Source organism: Pseudorca crassidens, chromosome 1 (assembly GCF_039906515.1).
Source record: "Pseudorca crassidens isolate mPseCra1 chromosome 1, mPseCra1.hap1, whole genome shotgun sequence".
Taxonomy (NCBI): domain Eukaryota; kingdom Metazoa; phylum Chordata; class Mammalia; order Artiodactyla; family Delphinidae; genus Pseudorca; species Pseudorca crassidens.
In genome coordinates this window covers 138,579,198-138,596,253 of record NC_090296.1, presented here as the reverse complement: position 1 = coordinate 138,596,253, position 17,056 = coordinate 138,579,198, and the positions used below count along the sequence as shown (strand labels likewise).

Genomic DNA, 17,056 nt, shown 5'->3' with positions numbered 1-17,056 from the left:
ATATGGTAGTTCCATTTGTAGTTTTTTAAGGAACCTCCATACTGTTCTCCATAGTGGCTGTACCAGTTCACATTCCCACCAGCAGTGCAAGAGTGTTCCCTTTTCTCCACACCCTGTCCAGCATTTACTGTTTCTAGATTTTTTGATGATGGCCATTCTGACTGGTGTGAGATGATATCTCATTGTAGTTTTGATTTGCATTTCTCTAATGATTAATGATGTTGAGCATTCTTTCATGTGTTTGTTGGCAGTCTGTATATGTTCTTTGGAGAAATGTCTGTTTAGGTCTTCTGCCCATTTTTGGATTGGGTTGTTTGTTCTTTGTTATTGAGCTGCATGAGCTGCTTGTAAATTTTGGAGATTAATCCTTTGTCAGTTGTTTCATTTGCAAATATTTTCTCCCATTCTGAGGGTTGTCTTTTGGTCTTGTTTATGGTTTCCTTTGCTGTGCAAAAGCTTTTAAGTTTCATTAGGTCCCATTTGTTTATTTTTATTTCCATTTCTCTAGGAGGTGGGTCAAAAAGGATCTTGCTGTGATTCATGTCATAGAGTGTTCTGCCTGTGTTTTCCTCTAAGAGTTTGATAGTTTCTGGCCTTACATTTAGGTCTTTAATCCATTTTGAGCTTATTTTTGTGTAAGGTGTTATGGTATTAGATCACTCCCTAACACCATACTCATACTTTTACGTGTACCTGTCCAGTTTTCCCAGCACCACTTATTGAAGAGGCTGTCCTTTCTCCACTGTACATTCCTGCCTGCTTTATCAAAGATAAGGTGACCATATGTGCGTGGGTTTATCTCTGGGATTTCTATCCTGTTCCATTGATCTATCTTTCTGTTTTTGTGCCAGTACCATACTGTCTTGATTACTGTAACTTTGTAGTATATAGTCTGAAGTCAGGGAGCCTGATTCCTCCAGCTCCGTTTTTCGTTCTCAAGATTGCTTTGGCTATTCGGGGTCTTTTGTGTTTCCATACAAATTGTGAAATTTTTTGTTCTAGTTCTGTGAAAAATGCCAGTGGTAATTCGATAGGGATTGCATTGAATCTGTAGATTGCTTTGGGTAGTAGAGTCATTTTCACAATGTTGATTCTTCCAATCCAAGAACATGGTATATCTCTCCATCTATTTGTATCATCTTTAATTTGTTTCATCCGTGTCTTATAATTTTCTGCATGCAGGTCTTTTGTCTCCTTAGGTAGGTTTATTCCTAGATATTTTATTCTTTTTGTTGCAATGGTAAATGGGAGTGTTTTCTTGATTTCACGTTCAGATTTTCAGATCATTAGTGTGTAGGAATGCCAGAGATTTCTGTGCGTTAATTTTGTATCCTGCTGCTTTACCAAATTCGTTGATTAGCTCTAGTAGTTTTCTGGTAGCATCTTTAGGATTCTCTGTGTATAGTATCATGTCATCTGCAAACAGTGACAGCTTTACTTCTTCTTTTCCGATTTGGATTCCTTTTATTTCCTTTTCTTCTCTGATTGCTGTGGCTAAAACTTCCAAAACTATGTTGAATAAGAGTGGTGAGAGTGGGCAACCTTGTCTTGTTCCTGATCTTAGTGGAGATGCTTTCAGTTTTTTACCATTGAAGACGATGTTGGCTGTGGGTTTGTCATATATGGCCTTTATTATGTTGAGGAAAGTTCCCTCTATGCCTGCTTTCTGCAGGGTTTTTATCATAAATGGGTGTTGAATTTTGTCGAAAGCTTTCTCTGCATCTGTTGAGATGATCATATGGTTTTTCTCCTTCAATTTGTTAATATGGTGTATCACGTTGATTGATTTGCATATATTGAAGAATCCTTGCATTCCTGGAATAAACCGCACTTGATCATGGTGTATGATCCTTTTAATGTGCTGTTGGATTGTGTTTGCTAGTATTTTGTTGAGGATTTTTACATCTATGTTCATCAGTGATATTGGCCTGTAGTTTTCTTTCTTTGTGACATCCTTGTCTGGTTTTGGTATCAGGGTGATGGTGCCCTCGTAGAATGAGTTTGGGAGTGTTCCTCCCTCTGCTATATTTTGGAAGAGTTTGAGAAGGATAGGTGTTAGCTCTTCTCTAAACGTTTGATAGAATTCGCCTGTGAAGCCACCTGGTCCTGGGCTTTTGTTTGTTGGAAGATTTTTAATCACAGTTTCAATTTCAGTGCTTGTGATTGGTCTGTTCATATTTTCTATTTCTTCCTGATTCAGTCTTGGCAGGTTGTGCATTTCTAAGAATTTGTCCATTTCTTCCAGGTTGTCCATTTTATTGGCATAGAATTGCTTGTAGTAATCTCTCATGATCTTTTGTATTTCTGCAGTGTCAGTTGTTACTTCTCCTTTTTCATTTCTAATTCTATTGATTTGAGTCTTCTCCCTTTTTTTCTTGATGAGTCTGGCTAATGGTTTATCAATTTTGTTTATCTTCTCAAAGAACCAGCTTTTAGTTTTATTGATCTTTGCTATTGTTTCCTTTCTGATGTGATCTTTATGATCTCTTTCCTTCTGCTAAATTTGGGGTTTTTTTGTTCTTCTTTCTCTAATTGTTTTAGGTGCAAGGTTAGGTTGTTTATTCGAGATGTTTCCTGTTTCTTAAGGTAGGATTGTATTGCTATAAACTTCCCTCTTAGAACTGCTTTTGCTGCATCCCATAGGTTTTGGGTGGTCATGTCTCCACTGTCATTTGTTTCTAGGTATTTTTTGATTTCCTCTTTGATTTCTTCAGTGATCACTTCGTTTTTAAGTAGTGTATTGTTTAGCCTCCATGTGTTTGTATTTTTTACAGATATTTTCTGGTAATTGATATCTAGTCTCATAGCATTGTGGTTAGAAAAGATACTTGATACAATTTCAATTTTCTTAAATTTACCGAGGCTTGATTTGTGACCAAAGATATGATCTATCCTGGAGAATGTTCCATGAGCACTTGAGAAAAAAGTGTATTCTGTTGTTTTTAGATGCAATGTCCTATAAATACCAATTAAGTCCATCTTGTTTAATGTATCATTTAAAGCTTGTGTTTCCTTATTTATTTTCATTTTGGATGATCTGTCCATTGGTGAATGTGGGGTGTTAAAGTCCCCTACTATGAATGTATTAGTGTCGATTTCCCCTTTTATGGCTGTTAGTATTTGCCTTATGTATTGAGGTGCTCCTATGTTGGGTGCATAAATATTTACAATTGTTATATCTTCTTCTTGGATCGATCCCTTGATCATTATGTAGTGTCCTTTTTTGTCTCTTGTAATAGTCTTTATTTTTTTTTTTTTTATTTTTTTATTTTTTACGGTGTGCGGGCCTCCCACTGTTGCGGCCTCTCCCGTTGCGGAGCACAGGCTCCAGATGCGCAGGCTCAGCGTCCATGGCGCATGGGCCAAGCCGCTCCGCGGCATGTGGGATCCTCCCGGACCGGGGCACGAACCCATGTCCCCCGCATCGGCAGGCGGACTCCCAACCACTGCGCCACCAGGGAAGCCCAATAGTCTTTATTTTAAAGTCTATTTTGTCTGATACGAGAATTGCTACTCCGGCTTTCTTTTGGTTTCCATTTGCATGGAATATCTTTTTCCATCCCCTTACTTTCAGTGTGTATGTGTTTCTAGGTCTGAAGTGGGTCTCTGATAGACAGCATATATATGGGTCTTGTTTTTGTATCCATTCAGCCAGTCTTTGTCTTTTGGTGGGAGCATTTAGTCCATTTACATTTAAGGTAATTATCAATATGTATGTTCCTATTCCCATTTTCTTAATTGTTTTGGGATTGTTATTGTAGGTCTTTTCCTTCTCTTGTGTTTCTTGCCTAGAGAAGTTCCTTTTGCATTTGTTGTAAAGCTGGTTTGGTGGTGCTGAATTCTCTCAGCTTTTGCTTGTCTGTAAAGGTTTTAATTTCTCCATCAAATCTGAATGAGATCCTTGCTGGGTAGAGTAATCTTGGTTGTAGGTTCTTCCCTTTCATCACTTTAAATATGTCATGCCACTCCCTTCTGGCTTGTAGGGTTTCCGCTGAGAAATCAGCTGTTAACCTTACGGGAGTTCCCTTGTATGTTGTCATTTTTCCCTTGCTGCTTTCAGTAATTTTTCTTTGCCTTTAATTTTTGCCAATTTGATTACTATGTGTCTCGGCGTGTTCCTCCTCGGGTTTATCCTGTATGGGACTCTCTGCGCTTCCTGGACTTGGGTGACTATTTCCTTTCCCATGTTAGGGAAGTTTTCGACTGTAATCTCTTCATATATTTTCTTGGGTCCTTTCTCTCTCTGTTTTCCTTCTGGGACCCCTATAATGTGAATGTTGTTGCATTTAATGTTGTCCCAGTGGTCTTTTAGGCTGTCTTCGTTTCTTTTCATTCTTTTTTCTTTATTCTGTTCTGCAGCAGTGAATTCCACCATTCTGTCTTCCAGGTCACTTATCTGTTCTTCTGCCTCAGTTATTCTGCTATTGATTTCTTCTAGTGTAGTTTTCATTTCAGTTATTTTATTGTTCATCTCTGTTTGTTTGTTCTTCAATTCTTCTAGGTCTTTTTTAAACATTTCTTGCATCTTCTCGATCTTTGCTTCCATTCTTTTTCCAAGGTCCTGGATAATAATAACTATCATTATTCTGAATCCTTTTTCTGGAAGTTTGCCTATCTCCACTTCATTTAGTTGTTTTTCTGGGGTTTTGTCTTGTTCCTTCATCTGGTACATAGCCCTCTGCCTTTTCATCCTGTCTGTCTTACTGTGAATGTCTCTCCATTCTCTGTCTTCATCTCTCCGTGGCCTTCCTCTCTGTGTCTCTTTCTCCCATATCTCCCTACACCTTTCTCTTAACAGGATCTATCATTGGATTTAGGGCCCACTGTAAATCCAAGATGATCTCAACTCAAGATCCATCATTACAACTTCAGAGACCCTATTTTCAAGTAAAGACACAGTCAGAGGTTCTAAGTGGACATACATTTTGGAGACCACATTTCAATACAGCATAGCCTCCTTTCCTCTACTTCTGTGTCTTCAGTGCCTTTTTGGATTCAGATACGTGTGATTCTTCTCGTCAGGGGAAAAGGGAGGCTTACTGAAGCTAAAACAAATTTCAGTTTGGCTCTATCCTTGGGAGTTACAGAATCCAGAGTTAGAGCAATCACTTTTTACAGGAGGAGTGCCATTCTTTTGGTGTGGGCTAAGGAAGAAGAGTAGAATCAGTAGGTATAGTCTGGAAAGATTTTCAGGAACCAGGCACAGCTGATGGTACCCGCAGGTAAATAAACCTTAGATGTGTAAATGGAGGGTATTACCTTGTGGCTGTGAAACTCAGCAGTGCCTTTTTCCAAATTAATGTTTGGTGTGTTTTTTGTTGTTGTTGTTGTTGTTGTTTGTTTTAGTGAAATCTCATTTTAAGAGTAAGCCCAAGGTTGGAAGGTAAGCAGGTGTAGAAAATGAAAAACAGTAAAAAAAAAAAAAAAAAAAAAGAAAGAAAGAAAGAAAAAATGAAAAACAGTGGTTCTTGAATTTCAGAAGGAGAAAGGTGAATTTTCTTTTGCCTTAAAATTTTGGGGAAAGAATTTTGGACTCATTACTTGTATGATAACCAGCAGCAAAAAGGTCAAGAAGGAAGAAGTGTAGTGTTTGTAACATGTGTCAGGCCTTTTCAGTTTAAACTTTAGTGGAAGTGAAATGCAGCCAGTTCTTGGAATCACGAGATCATTATTTCTCTTTCTGCAGATCGAGGCGACTGGCAGAGGGAAAGAAAGTTCAACTATGGTGGTGGCAATAACAATCCACCCTGGGGTGGTGACAGGCACCATCAGTATGAGCAGCACTGGTACAAGGACCACCATTACGGGGACCGGCGACACATGGACGCCCACCGTTCAGGGAGCTACCGACCCAACAACCTGTCCAGAAAGAGACCTTATGACCAGTACAGCAGTGACCGAGACCACCGGGGACACAGGGATTATTATGACCGGTATGCAGAGGGCCCTCAGACACCAGGCACTGACCTCTGCCAGTGGCTTACTATTTATAGGTGGAGAGACAAGCAACAGAAACTTCATGTATTTATCCGTCAGATGCTCATTCTTACCCTGTGCCAGGCATGGTCCCAAGTCTGGTGCTGTGTTTCTGCCATCAAGGCATCTTCAGAATGTTGGGGAGAAATCATGATGTAGGCAGCTGACATTGTGTGCTGAGTGGACGGTTGAAAGAATGGATTTTTGAGTTTTTCCTGAGGGCTGAGGAAGAGGGGAGGCTGGTGATTCTTGGTTTGGGCCCTGGAGAGTCAGCTAAGCAGAGAGAGGTGGACTAGGTGTCACAGGCCCAGGCCAAGGATAGGCCCCCAGGAAGGGATGCCCAGAAGATGAACAGGTTGGATGTGGGGGTGGGGCTTGAATGCCAAGTTACAGGTTTTAAGTTTTATTCTCTGGGCCAAGGAGCCAGTTTTGGTTTCACCATCACACTTGTGCAGGGGGAGTTTTCTGCCATCCTCTGAGGAAATCTAGAGAAGTGGTAGCCATTAAGTATCAGAGTCTGCAACCAAAATGATTAAGCTCTGTGCTATGGTGTCGGCCACACTAGGTGGGTACCAGCCTGTGGTCCTTTCATGCTAGGAGCCCACAGTTTAGCGGTCAAAGTCTTTTGAAGTTGTCCCTTCTCTACAACTATATAATACCATGATATGATGGGCCACGGTTTTGTGAGAGTAGTTGTGAGAGTTAGCACTAAGTACAGGAAGGGCTGAAGAGGTTTTATCTATTCTTCTTAATTTCAGGACTTAGCTGTATTTTAGCTTCCTAGCAACTTTGGTTTCTCCTAGGCTAAAGACATGCTTTGACTGCACCTTGAAATTAATATAGGAAAATTTCATATAAACATCTCCGTGTCCTGCCTTCTTTTGGAGGATCTGGTAATACCAGGCTGCTTTAGCACAGCAGCTGTGGCCGAGTAGCAGCAGCCTGTTAGCAGGGGTCTGTACCCCTCACCCCCCACCCTTCTGTACCATCTTGTCTGACTCCAGTGGGCATTTGCCCTACATTCTTTTGTGTAGATCTGTATTTCCATTTTGTATCATTTCTCTTCTGCCTGGAGGACTTTTGTTTTAGTGTGGGTCTGCTGGTGATAAGTTCTTTTAGCATTTGTATGTCTGAGGAAATCTTTATTTTGTCTTCACTGATGAAAGATATTTTCTTTTGGGTATAAATTTATAGATTGACACTTCCTTTCAGTACTTTAAAGATGTTCCTCTATTCTCTACTTGTATTGTTTCTGATGAAAAATCTGTCATTTTTCATGACAGATTTTTTTTTTCATGTCATTTTTTTTTATGTCATTTTTCATTTTTCACTTTATCTTTACTCCTCTGTACGTAATATGTCTTTTTCTTCATCACTGGTTTTTAGCAATTTGATTATAACGTGCCGTGGTATATTTTTCCTTATGTTTCTTGTGCTTGGGAATTCTTGGATCTGCACCTTTATCATTTTATCAGATTTGGAAAATTTTTTACCATTATTTCTTCAAATACTTTTTTCTGTTCCCCCACTCTCCTTTGAAGATTTCAGTTACACCTGTGGTAGGCTGCTTGAATTTGTCTCACAGCTTACTGATGCTAGGTTTATTTTTTTTAATTCTGTTTTCTCTGTTTCATTTGGAAAGTTTCTGTTGCTTTGTCTTCAGGTTCACTAATATTGTCTTTTTCAATGTCTAATCTGCCTCGAGGCCCATTTATTGATAGTATATTTTGTATTTCTTACATTGTAGTTTTATCTCTAGAAGTTGCATTTGGGTCCTTTTTTTTAATCCTCCATGTCTCTCTTTGACCTTTTGAAATCTGGTATACAGTTTCAACATGGTATTTCTATCCTTGTCTGCTAATTCTATGATTTGGGTCAGTTTCAGTTGATTGATTTATTGCCTCATTATGGGTCTTATTTTCCTGGTTCTCTTCTTTTTCATATTATTTTCCATTACAGTTTATTACAGGATGTTGAATATAGTTCCTTGTGCTATACAGTAGGACCTTCTTGTTTATCTGTTTTATATATGGTAGTTTGTATCTGCTAATTCCAAACTCCTAATTTATTCCTCCCCCACGTATTTTCCCCTTTGGTAACCATAAGTTTGTTCTCTGTGTCTGCGAGTCTCTGTCTGCTTTGTAAATGAGTTCCTTTGAATCATTTTTTTAGATTCCACATATGAATGATATATGTTATTTGTCTTTCTCTTTCTGACTTAACTTCACGTAGTATGATCTCTAGGTCCATCCATGTTGCAGCAAAACGACATTATTTCATTCTTTTTTATGGCTGAGTAGTATTTCATTGTGTGTATGTACCACATCTTCGTGGTCCATTCATCTGTCAACGGACATTTAGGTTGTTTCCATGTCCTGGCTATTGTAACTAGTCCTGCTATGAACATAGAGGTGCATGTTTCTTTCTGAATTATAGTTTTGTCCAGATATATGTGCAGCAGTGAGATTGCTGGATCACATGGCAACTCTTATATTTAGTTTTTTTAAGGAACCTCCTCTGTACTGTTTTCCATAGTGGCTGTACCAACTTAAATTCAGTTGCAGGATTCCCTTTTCTCCACTCCTCTCCAGTATTTGTTACTTGTAGACTTTTTATTGATGGCCATTCTGACCAGAGTAAGGTGATACCTTATTATAGTTTCGATTTGCATTTCTCTGGTAATTAGCGATGTTGAGCATCTTTTCATGTGCCTGTTGGCCATCTGTATGTCTTCTTTGGAGGAATGTCTGTTTGGTTCTTCTGCCCATTTTTTGATTGGGTTGTTTTTTTTTTTTTTTGTTATTGAGTTGTATGAGCTGTTTGTATATTTTGGAAATTAACTCCTTGTCAGTTGCATTGTTTGCTAATATTTTCTCCCATTCCATAGGTTGTCTTTTCGTTTTGTTTATGGTTTCCTTTGCTATGCAAAAGCTTATAAGTTTGATTAGGTCCCAGTTGTTTATTTTTGCTATTATTTCTCTATGCCGGGTAGTTTTTGATTAGATACCTAGTTAAGTGTTGGACATTTTTGTATTCCTATAAACGTTCTGGAGCTTTGTTATGAAACACAGTTAGGTTACTTGGAAACAGTTTGATTCTTTCAGATCTTGTTAGGATTTGTTAGGCAGAACTGGAGCAGTGCTCAGGCAAAGGCTCATGATTTCCCAGCACTGAGGCCAGGACCCTCCTGGTACTCTACCAGTGCCCCTTGGATCTTGAGGTTTCCCCATCTGGCTGGTGAGAAGAGAACAGGCACTGTTCCAACTCTGTGTGAGCACAGAGCACTGGCATCTCATCCTTCTCAGTGTTTTTTTTCTCCTAGCCTTTGGGTAGTTTCCTCACATATACACCCTGAGCGGTATCCAGCTGAACACTCGAGGGGGAACCTTTGCTGGTCTTTGAACTTCTTTCTCTTTGTAGAACTTGCTTCTCTTGCACTCTACACTTTGAACACCCCCACCCCAATGCAGGAAGTCACGGCTTCTCCTGAGCCGGTGCTTGTAAGGCTTACCTCATTAGTTTCTCTTCCCGTAGGGTTTGCGGTTCTTTGTTATGTGACATCTGGTGTCTTGAAGACCATTGTTCCATACATTTTGTCCCTTTCTGATTGTTTCAGCAGGAGAGTAAGTGTAGCCCCTGTTACTCCATCTTGGCTGGAACATGGACAGTCTCTCTCTTTCCCTCCCTCCCTTCCTCCCTTCCCCTCTCCCTCTCCCTCCCTTTCTTTTATTCAGGTGAAATTCACATAACATAAATTTATTACTTTAAAGTGAACAATTCAGAGGCATTTAGTACATTCACTATGTTGTGCAAGCACCACCTCTGTCAAGTTCCAAAACACTTTCGTCACCCCAGAGAGGACTCTGTAACCACTAAGTAGTCACTCTCCATTCTTCTCTCTCCCTAGCCCCTGGCAACCACCAGTCTTCTTCATTCTGTTTCTGTGGACTTACTTAGTCTTGATAGTTTGCATAAATGGAATCATACAGTACGTGGCCTTTTGTGACTGGCATTTTTGACATTTACCATAATGTTTTAGAGGTTCATCCACATCGAAGCATGTATCAGTACTTCATTTCTTTTCATGGGTGAATAATGTTCCAGTGTATGTACATGCTAAATTTTGTTTATCCATTCATCCATTGATAGGCATTAGAGTTTTTCCACCTTCTGGCTCTTGTGAATAGTGCTACTGTGAACATGGTATATAAGTGTTTGTTTGAATATCTTTTTTCAGTGCTTTTGGGGTATATACCTAGGATTGGAATTGTTAGTCGGTGGCAGTCCTATGTTTAACTTTTAAGGAACCACCAAAATGTTTTCTACTGCAGCTGACCTATTTTACATTCCAACCAGCTATGTGTTAGAATTGCAATTTTCCCACATTTTCCCCAACATTTATTTTTAGTGTTTTGAATGTAGCCATTCTAATGGGTATGACGTGGTATCTCATGGTAGTTTTGATTTGCATTTCCCTGGTGATTAATGCCCATTAAAGATGTTGAACAGCTTTTCATGTGCTTAGTAGCCATTTGTGTATCTCCTTTGGAGAGATGTCTGTTCAGCTCCGTTGCCCATTTTTGAGTTGTATTGTTTGTCTTTTTGTTGTTGACTTATACAGATTCTCTGTTAATAGTATAACAAGCAGTTTGCCATGGTCCTGACTAAAAATTTTAATATTCTTCACATTGAGTACGTGTTAAAATAATTTAATTAACCCTGCACTTATTGTTGCATATTAGGTTATAATTTTTGTTGTTACTAATAACTTACAAAATAATTTCTGTGGCTTTTTTTCTCCTGGGCTGGGTCGAGGAACATGAAGATGTTTGTAGATCTTGCCAGCTTTCCTGAAGGGAATGTGAGTTTACAAAGCCATCAGTGATTCAAGTGTGTACTTGTTTCACTGCAGACCTGATGAGGCTTATGTCCTTTCATAGGCTGTGTTTCGCCAATAAGTATAAAATAGCCCTTTGTTACTACTTTAGTTTTGTTTTTTTCGATTCCTAGTAATGTAAGTATTTGCATCTGAGTTTCTGGAAGCGTCCTTAAATATGAGTGCATGAGGAAGAGCCAGTGGATGACGGAGGAGGGGTGGGAATCCGGCTTTGGTCTCCAGCTGATCCTTGCATCTCTGTTTCAGGCACCATCACGACTCCAAACGGAGGCGATCCGATGAATTCAGGCCTCAAAATTACCACCAGCAGGATTTCCGACGAATGTCTGATCACCGCCCCCCTATGGGCTACCACGGCCAGGGACCCTCGGACCATCACCGCTCTTTCCACACAGACAAATTGGGGGAGTATAAACAGCCCCTTCCCCCGCTGCACCCCGCAGTCTCAGATCCTCGCTCGCCCCCTTCTCAGAAATCTCCTCACGATTCCAAGTCACCCCTGGATCATCGGTCTCCTTTGGAGAGATCACTAGAACAGAAAAACAACCCAGATTATAACTGGAATGTTAGAAAAACATAAAGGACAGCTTGGAAAGAAGGGGAGTGCAAGAGTCATTAAGCACCTGGATGTTTTTGGTCTGATCCACAGGAGCCAGTTACCTAGACCAGTGATGGCGTTTCTGGACACGCTGCTGCTGTCAGCTCGCCGCTGAAGGAGCACTTCAGGGAGTGGGGGGCCTTTCGCTCGGTCCAGCTTTGATTTGGGTCACCACTCCCGCACTTGGGCACCCCATCCCATTCCAGCCTTGTCCTGGCCTCCCACTTTGATGGGTGCTAGGAGGAAGAGGTGACGTTTTGTCTACCAGCTTCACGGGCTGTTCCCCAGTGAAGGAAGAAAGGATCTTAGAGTCGTGAATGTTTTATCACCAGGGCTGGCGCGCCCTGGACCTCGGCGCGTGGTCGGGGAAGGCGCGTGTGCACGAAGGCTGCTGGGACCTGCTGGACAGCACGGGGTTTGGTTCACCATGACGTGACAGATGCTGCTGTTGGGGAGCGGGGCGCGGGGGCGAGCGGGTGGGGTCTCGCATCATAGGACTTGAAGGGGAGCAGGTACCCCCCTCAAACGTGTTCTTGGGAGAAGTGACACTCGGCCTCATCATGTGACACCTGTGGTGCTGGGGGCGTGGGGGACTGAGGGGGAAACACTTCCACAGCGGCCGCTTCCTCACCAACACTAAGTTTTCCCACACTGTACATTTCAAAGGTTTGGTCTCCCAGGTGGGCTTCGCTTGCCCCCTGTGCCAGGGAAAGTAGGGCCTGTGCAGCTGACTTCTGAGGACTGTGAGTCAGGCAGCATTGAAGTGGGCGTGGGTCCTGTTTGGTTGGGCGTGGGCTGCATGCAGGGCAGGCGGGGCGAGGGCTGGGTGTGTGTGGCCAGGGCACGGGAATCCCTGGTGGATTCCGATTCCTGGGATGAGCGGTAACGGTCCTGGGCCTGGCGAGGAGGGGGCTGAGGGAGCAGGCCTGCTGACGAGCTGGTTGCTGGCAGCACCAGGGCGGGCTGCTGGGGAGGGGCGGACGGGTTTCCCAGCCTGGGGGGTGGTAGTGCGGCAAGTTGGGGAGGGCCAGCGTGGCAGCTGGTCACCATCCGCAGCTGCGTCGGAGTTGCCTTCGCCCAGCTTGAAGAGGTAAGATTCCGCAGAGTCACACATCTCCTGCCGCTCATGTGGTGGGTGGACAGACACAAGTTGCCTGTGGTGAACACGTTTCCACTGCTAGTTGGAGATCATTAGAATTGAACTCAGTATCTTTTAGAATGAAATCAAGTTAAGTGTAAACCTCAGTTCATTTTTTTTTTTTTTCCAAAACAGGAAACATCCAAGGACAGGGTAGAGTTGAATTGAGTCAGGATGGGAGGCAAGTTGGTTACATTCGTTAAGGAGGCTCCTTTCATTTTACTGGTTCTGGGGCCTTCCGTTCTGTTCACTTTAAATATAACTTGCCAGTAATTGTTAGAGTATCCAAAGGCCTTTCTAGATGGAGACAGAATAACTGACTTGAACATACAGTGTGCCTATACGTGTCCAGGCTCAGAGCTGCTGGAAACCCTTCCATTGGGCATATACAGGATTGAACTCCCCGCACTAACCCGAGGGGACTTCATAAAATCATTATCACTTACATGCTGGTATCCTGGGCAGCACCATTAATGCCTTTACTGTTGCCTCACCAGTGAAGCAGAGGTGGCTTTGGGGGACCGTCACACTCTGCTTCCCAGAGCATCCTTGGGCTCGCCTGTGCTGAGGTCCACATGAGAGTCTGGGTCTGCACAGCTTGTGAGGGGAGCTCAGTGGGCCCACCACCTCCTGATCTATTTCTCCTCCTGGTACTTGGCGTCGTTCACGCTGGGCTTGTACGACACGTGCCCGGAGCACAGCCCCAAGGGACCACAGTGGAGCCCCCGGCCACCGTCACCCCAGTGAGGACGTGTGAGACTGCTCCGTGGGGGAAGATAGGAAATCATGTCTCTGCTTTGGCCACAGGTTGGGCTCCTTGCCAACAGTACTGACACTACCTGTGCTTGTCTTGCTCAGGCCAAAGGGGACGGGCAGCCTGGCTTGCAGATCCTTGAGCCATCCGTGGGCCCTGGAGGTGGGCAGGGTGGGCCCTAGCACGGCTTCCCCTGTGGGAAGTTGGGTCGTGTCCTTTTCAGTTAGAGGAGGCCAGGAGGAGGAATTGGAGGGCCTGCATTTCAATGCTCATCAAGGTTTTTTTTTTTTTTTTTTTCCCCTGAAGTTCTTGGTAGGAGATGTGAGTTATTCCCAAAGATGTCTCATCATGAGGAAAAAGGAACTTCCTTTTGTTCACATTCAGGATTTTTAGTGCCATATGATGTAGCAAAAGGCAGTGTCAGCCATGTCAGTGTTAAATTGATTATGAAAAGTACAGTATCCCCATAAAAGCATCTATTTTAGGTGTCGGAGTATGTTTGAAGGGTGGGTTGGGAGAAAGGCATTTCCTCATTGTCCTAAATCAGTATGAATACTATATGCTTATATCAAAACCAGAAATTTGCACAGGTAGGAATTCTCTCACTTGTGGATGGGAGAAGCTGCCCCCGGAATCTGTGAGGATGGTATTCCGTGGAGCCTAGCTTTGAAAGATTTAGTTATTAGGTAGAAAGAGCAGGGGCTGAGGAAGAGGGAAGTTGAACAGAAACCCGGATTCACGTGTATGTCCTAGTCCTAGCAGAGGACACGGTAACTCCAGACTCGTCCCCGCCATCTGTCGCTGGCCCCGGGCTCCCCTTCCTTTTAGGCATTCCTTAACGCTCTTTGATGGGAACCCAGAACGCTTCTCACGTCCTGCTGCAGACACTCTAGCTGATGTCTGAGAGCCGCATCAGGGTGCGCGGTGCAAACACGATTCAGTTATGAATTCACACAGTGACACTGAAATCCTACAGACCAAAACCAGTGCGTCAGCAGGAGCGGTGGCCCGGGGCCCAGTGCCAGCGCTCGCTCCTCTGGCTCATCCGAGGGCTGCCGTGTCGGGCGAGGAGAGCCAGGCCAAGGGTCCAGGCTGCTTTAGTCCATCTGAATCCCACTCGGTTGGGGACAGATGGTTTTTCTTTATTGTAAAATTGTGGACTTTTAAAACCTGTTGACTAAACAGTAATTAATTTATATTTGTGAAAAATGCCACTGTCCTAGTGATTTCTGATGTAAATAATGTTGTTTATATAGTATGTATTAAATTTTCCTACATTGTAAAACTGCTGTACTTTTGATTCTTGTATATTAAAAAGTGTTACTAAGGATTTTTAGAATTGGGCGAACACGTTGCATTGCATTGGCGTGACCCGCGACTGTGCATGCCTCCTCGTCTCCCTTCCCTTGGTTGCTGGGTCAAGATTGACAGCTTGCGAAATGGAGCCTTTTAAAGTTGCGTCTCTTCCCCCTCCCCAGGCCCAGTTGTGTTGTCGGGTCCAGGTGCTTTCACCACATGTTCTAGATTTTCTCTGAGTAGCTGAGGCTGACAGTCCCCCGGCCCAGCAGCAGTCGTCTTAGCCCGAGTCCCTGCACTTGATGAGGAGTTGTCGCCAGTGGCTGAGCAGAGCCGCCTTCAATTTCCCACGTTGGTCGTGCCGGGCGGGGAGGATCCCGGGGAGACCCGTGCCGGTCAGGTGCCCATCAGCAGCGGTCCCGCAGCCCCCCCATCAAGAGGAAATCAGAACACCGGGTCCGCCAGCCTGCAGCCTTGAGGGTAGTTTTACGGTTGGGCTGCATATTCTTGAAGGGGGGAAAAGAGCACTTTATAATGGAAACACTGACACAAATGTTAACTTGAGCATTTGGCACGAGGCTGGCCCAGCTCCTGCGAGCCCCAGACAGAGGAAGGGTGGCACAGCCGTGGCTGACGAGCCGTCTGAATAGGAGGCGGAGAAGTTTGCCAGACCCAAAGGGTTTTGCTAATACTTAGGTGACTCTGGAACCGAACTTCAGTCTTTGTGAAGGTCTTAATTGCTAATAACCAAATAAACCCGTGTGTCTGCTCAGGGCTGAGGGCTTAACTCCTGTGACTGTCAGCCCAGGACACGTGGCTGCAGGGAGCCTCGCCCGCCTGGTGGTGCCGGGGTTTTAGTGCATGCAGTGGGAGTCAGAGACTCAAGAGCTGAGGGGTCTTCCTGCCTATAAACTTAGCTCACAATCGTGTTGCAACTCACAGCTCGGCTGGAACAACTTTGGGAAATTTTAAGAACAAGTGCAATAATCAGCTTATGATTTACAATAGCAACCAGGCTTCTAAACTGACCGCTGCCAAAAAACGCCTGCGTTTTACTGGAAGGAGCAGGCCCAGGCCCCTCCCCGCTCCCTGGCAGGGCCTCACACATCTGGCATCAAGGCAAGTCCTTCTCAATTAGCGCCAACAGAAAGGTCACTTATTGAAACACAAGGCCCCGCAGTTTGCCAGATCTGTGGCTCTGGGTTCCAACCTGTGGCTCTTAAAGGAGCAGGACCAGGTTTGTCTTGGAGGCAGCCTTTCCATCACGTTTTGAGACTGGAAAACTACGGGGCTCATGTCACCTCCCAACCTGCATTTGTTCTGCTTTGGGAAGTGGGGAAGAGACATGGCTCATCGGAATAAATGCTTCTTATCCTGTAGAAACCAGGGCCCAGGTGGGTCTGCCTCTGCTGCTGGTGGTGGGGTCCTAATCTGGGCTGGGTCTTGGGGATTCCTGGTCAGTTCTGTGCCGTGTGACCGGGCTTTATGTGGAACACGGGCAAGTCTCTGACCTACAGACTTCCGACCTCGAAGATGGGCAGAATGACAGCCTCTTCCTGGGGCCAGAGCTGCCCCGCAGAGGGTTCATACGTGCTGTCTTTTTCTTAATGTCTTTCGTGATCCAAGAGGGAATTGTCATCACTAAAGCATGGTCCCCACTGACCCCATGCACTGGGTTGGCCTTGGGGGGCAGGGATGGTCTAGGAGGCGGGCAGGGAAGTCGGTGCCTTGTCTACTTCGGTCCTTCCCTGTGTGCAGTAGGGCAGGTGGATTTTTCACCTTCATTTGCACACGAACCAGGCAGCTCCTAGGGTTAATGTAGTTTGTAAGTGAGAGCTCCAGCTGTGGGAAAGGAAGAGGTTTGCAAGCCCCGGGGACCACCTGGAAGGAGACAGCATCCATCACTTCTCGGCTGGGGAGGGTGCAGGTAGAGGAGGGGAGGTCAGGGGTACCTAGGATGTAGCAGCCCTCACCCTGGAGCCGGCCAAATAATTGGAGCTGCCTGTCCTGGGAGCCCGGGAAAGGGGCTTCTGCAAAGCCTGCTCTGGGCGATTAAACCCAAGGAGGAAGGCCCAGCAGGGACTGGAACCATCTAAACACAGAGACAAGGCTCCCAGTCTGGTGGGGGAGACACAGCTGGGACTAGACAGTCATGAGAGAGAGGTTCTCCCTGTGGGCCGGGCCCTGTTCTAGGTGGTGTGGACACGCACAGGAAGGACGGGGCCCTGCCCTCTTTGAGTTGATTTCCTAGCTGGGGTGATTGGGGAGGCAGACCCTAGGCAAGCGAACAATAAGAGGACACAAGGTCTGACAAATACCGGGGAGAAAAGAGCCAGGAGATGAGTGGAGGGCAGGGGTCCAGTGAAGGTGTGAGGACCAATGGGAGGCGTGGGTCTG

General features: G+C 44.4%; 1 protein-coding gene across 6 annotated transcripts in view; it reads left to right on the top strand.

The window, feature by feature from the left end:
* CHD2 (chromodomain helicase DNA binding protein 2) overlaps positions 1 to 14,702 on the top strand; it is a 125,161-nt gene extending 110,459 nt beyond the window's left edge. For all 6 annotated transcript variants that reach the window (XM_067695748.1, XM_067695734.1, XM_067695718.1 and 3 more), the window contains 2 exons: positions 5,687 to 5,933; positions 11,120 to 14,702. In XM_067695748.1, the coding sequence (XP_067551849.1) occupies positions 5,687 to 5,933; positions 11,120 to 11,453 (581 nt within the window). In that variant the 3' untranslated portion in view covers positions 11,454 to 14,702. The remainder of the gene's footprint in view (positions 1 to 5,686; positions 5,934 to 11,119) is intronic.
* Positions 14,703 to 17,056: the final 2,354 nt, after the last annotated feature.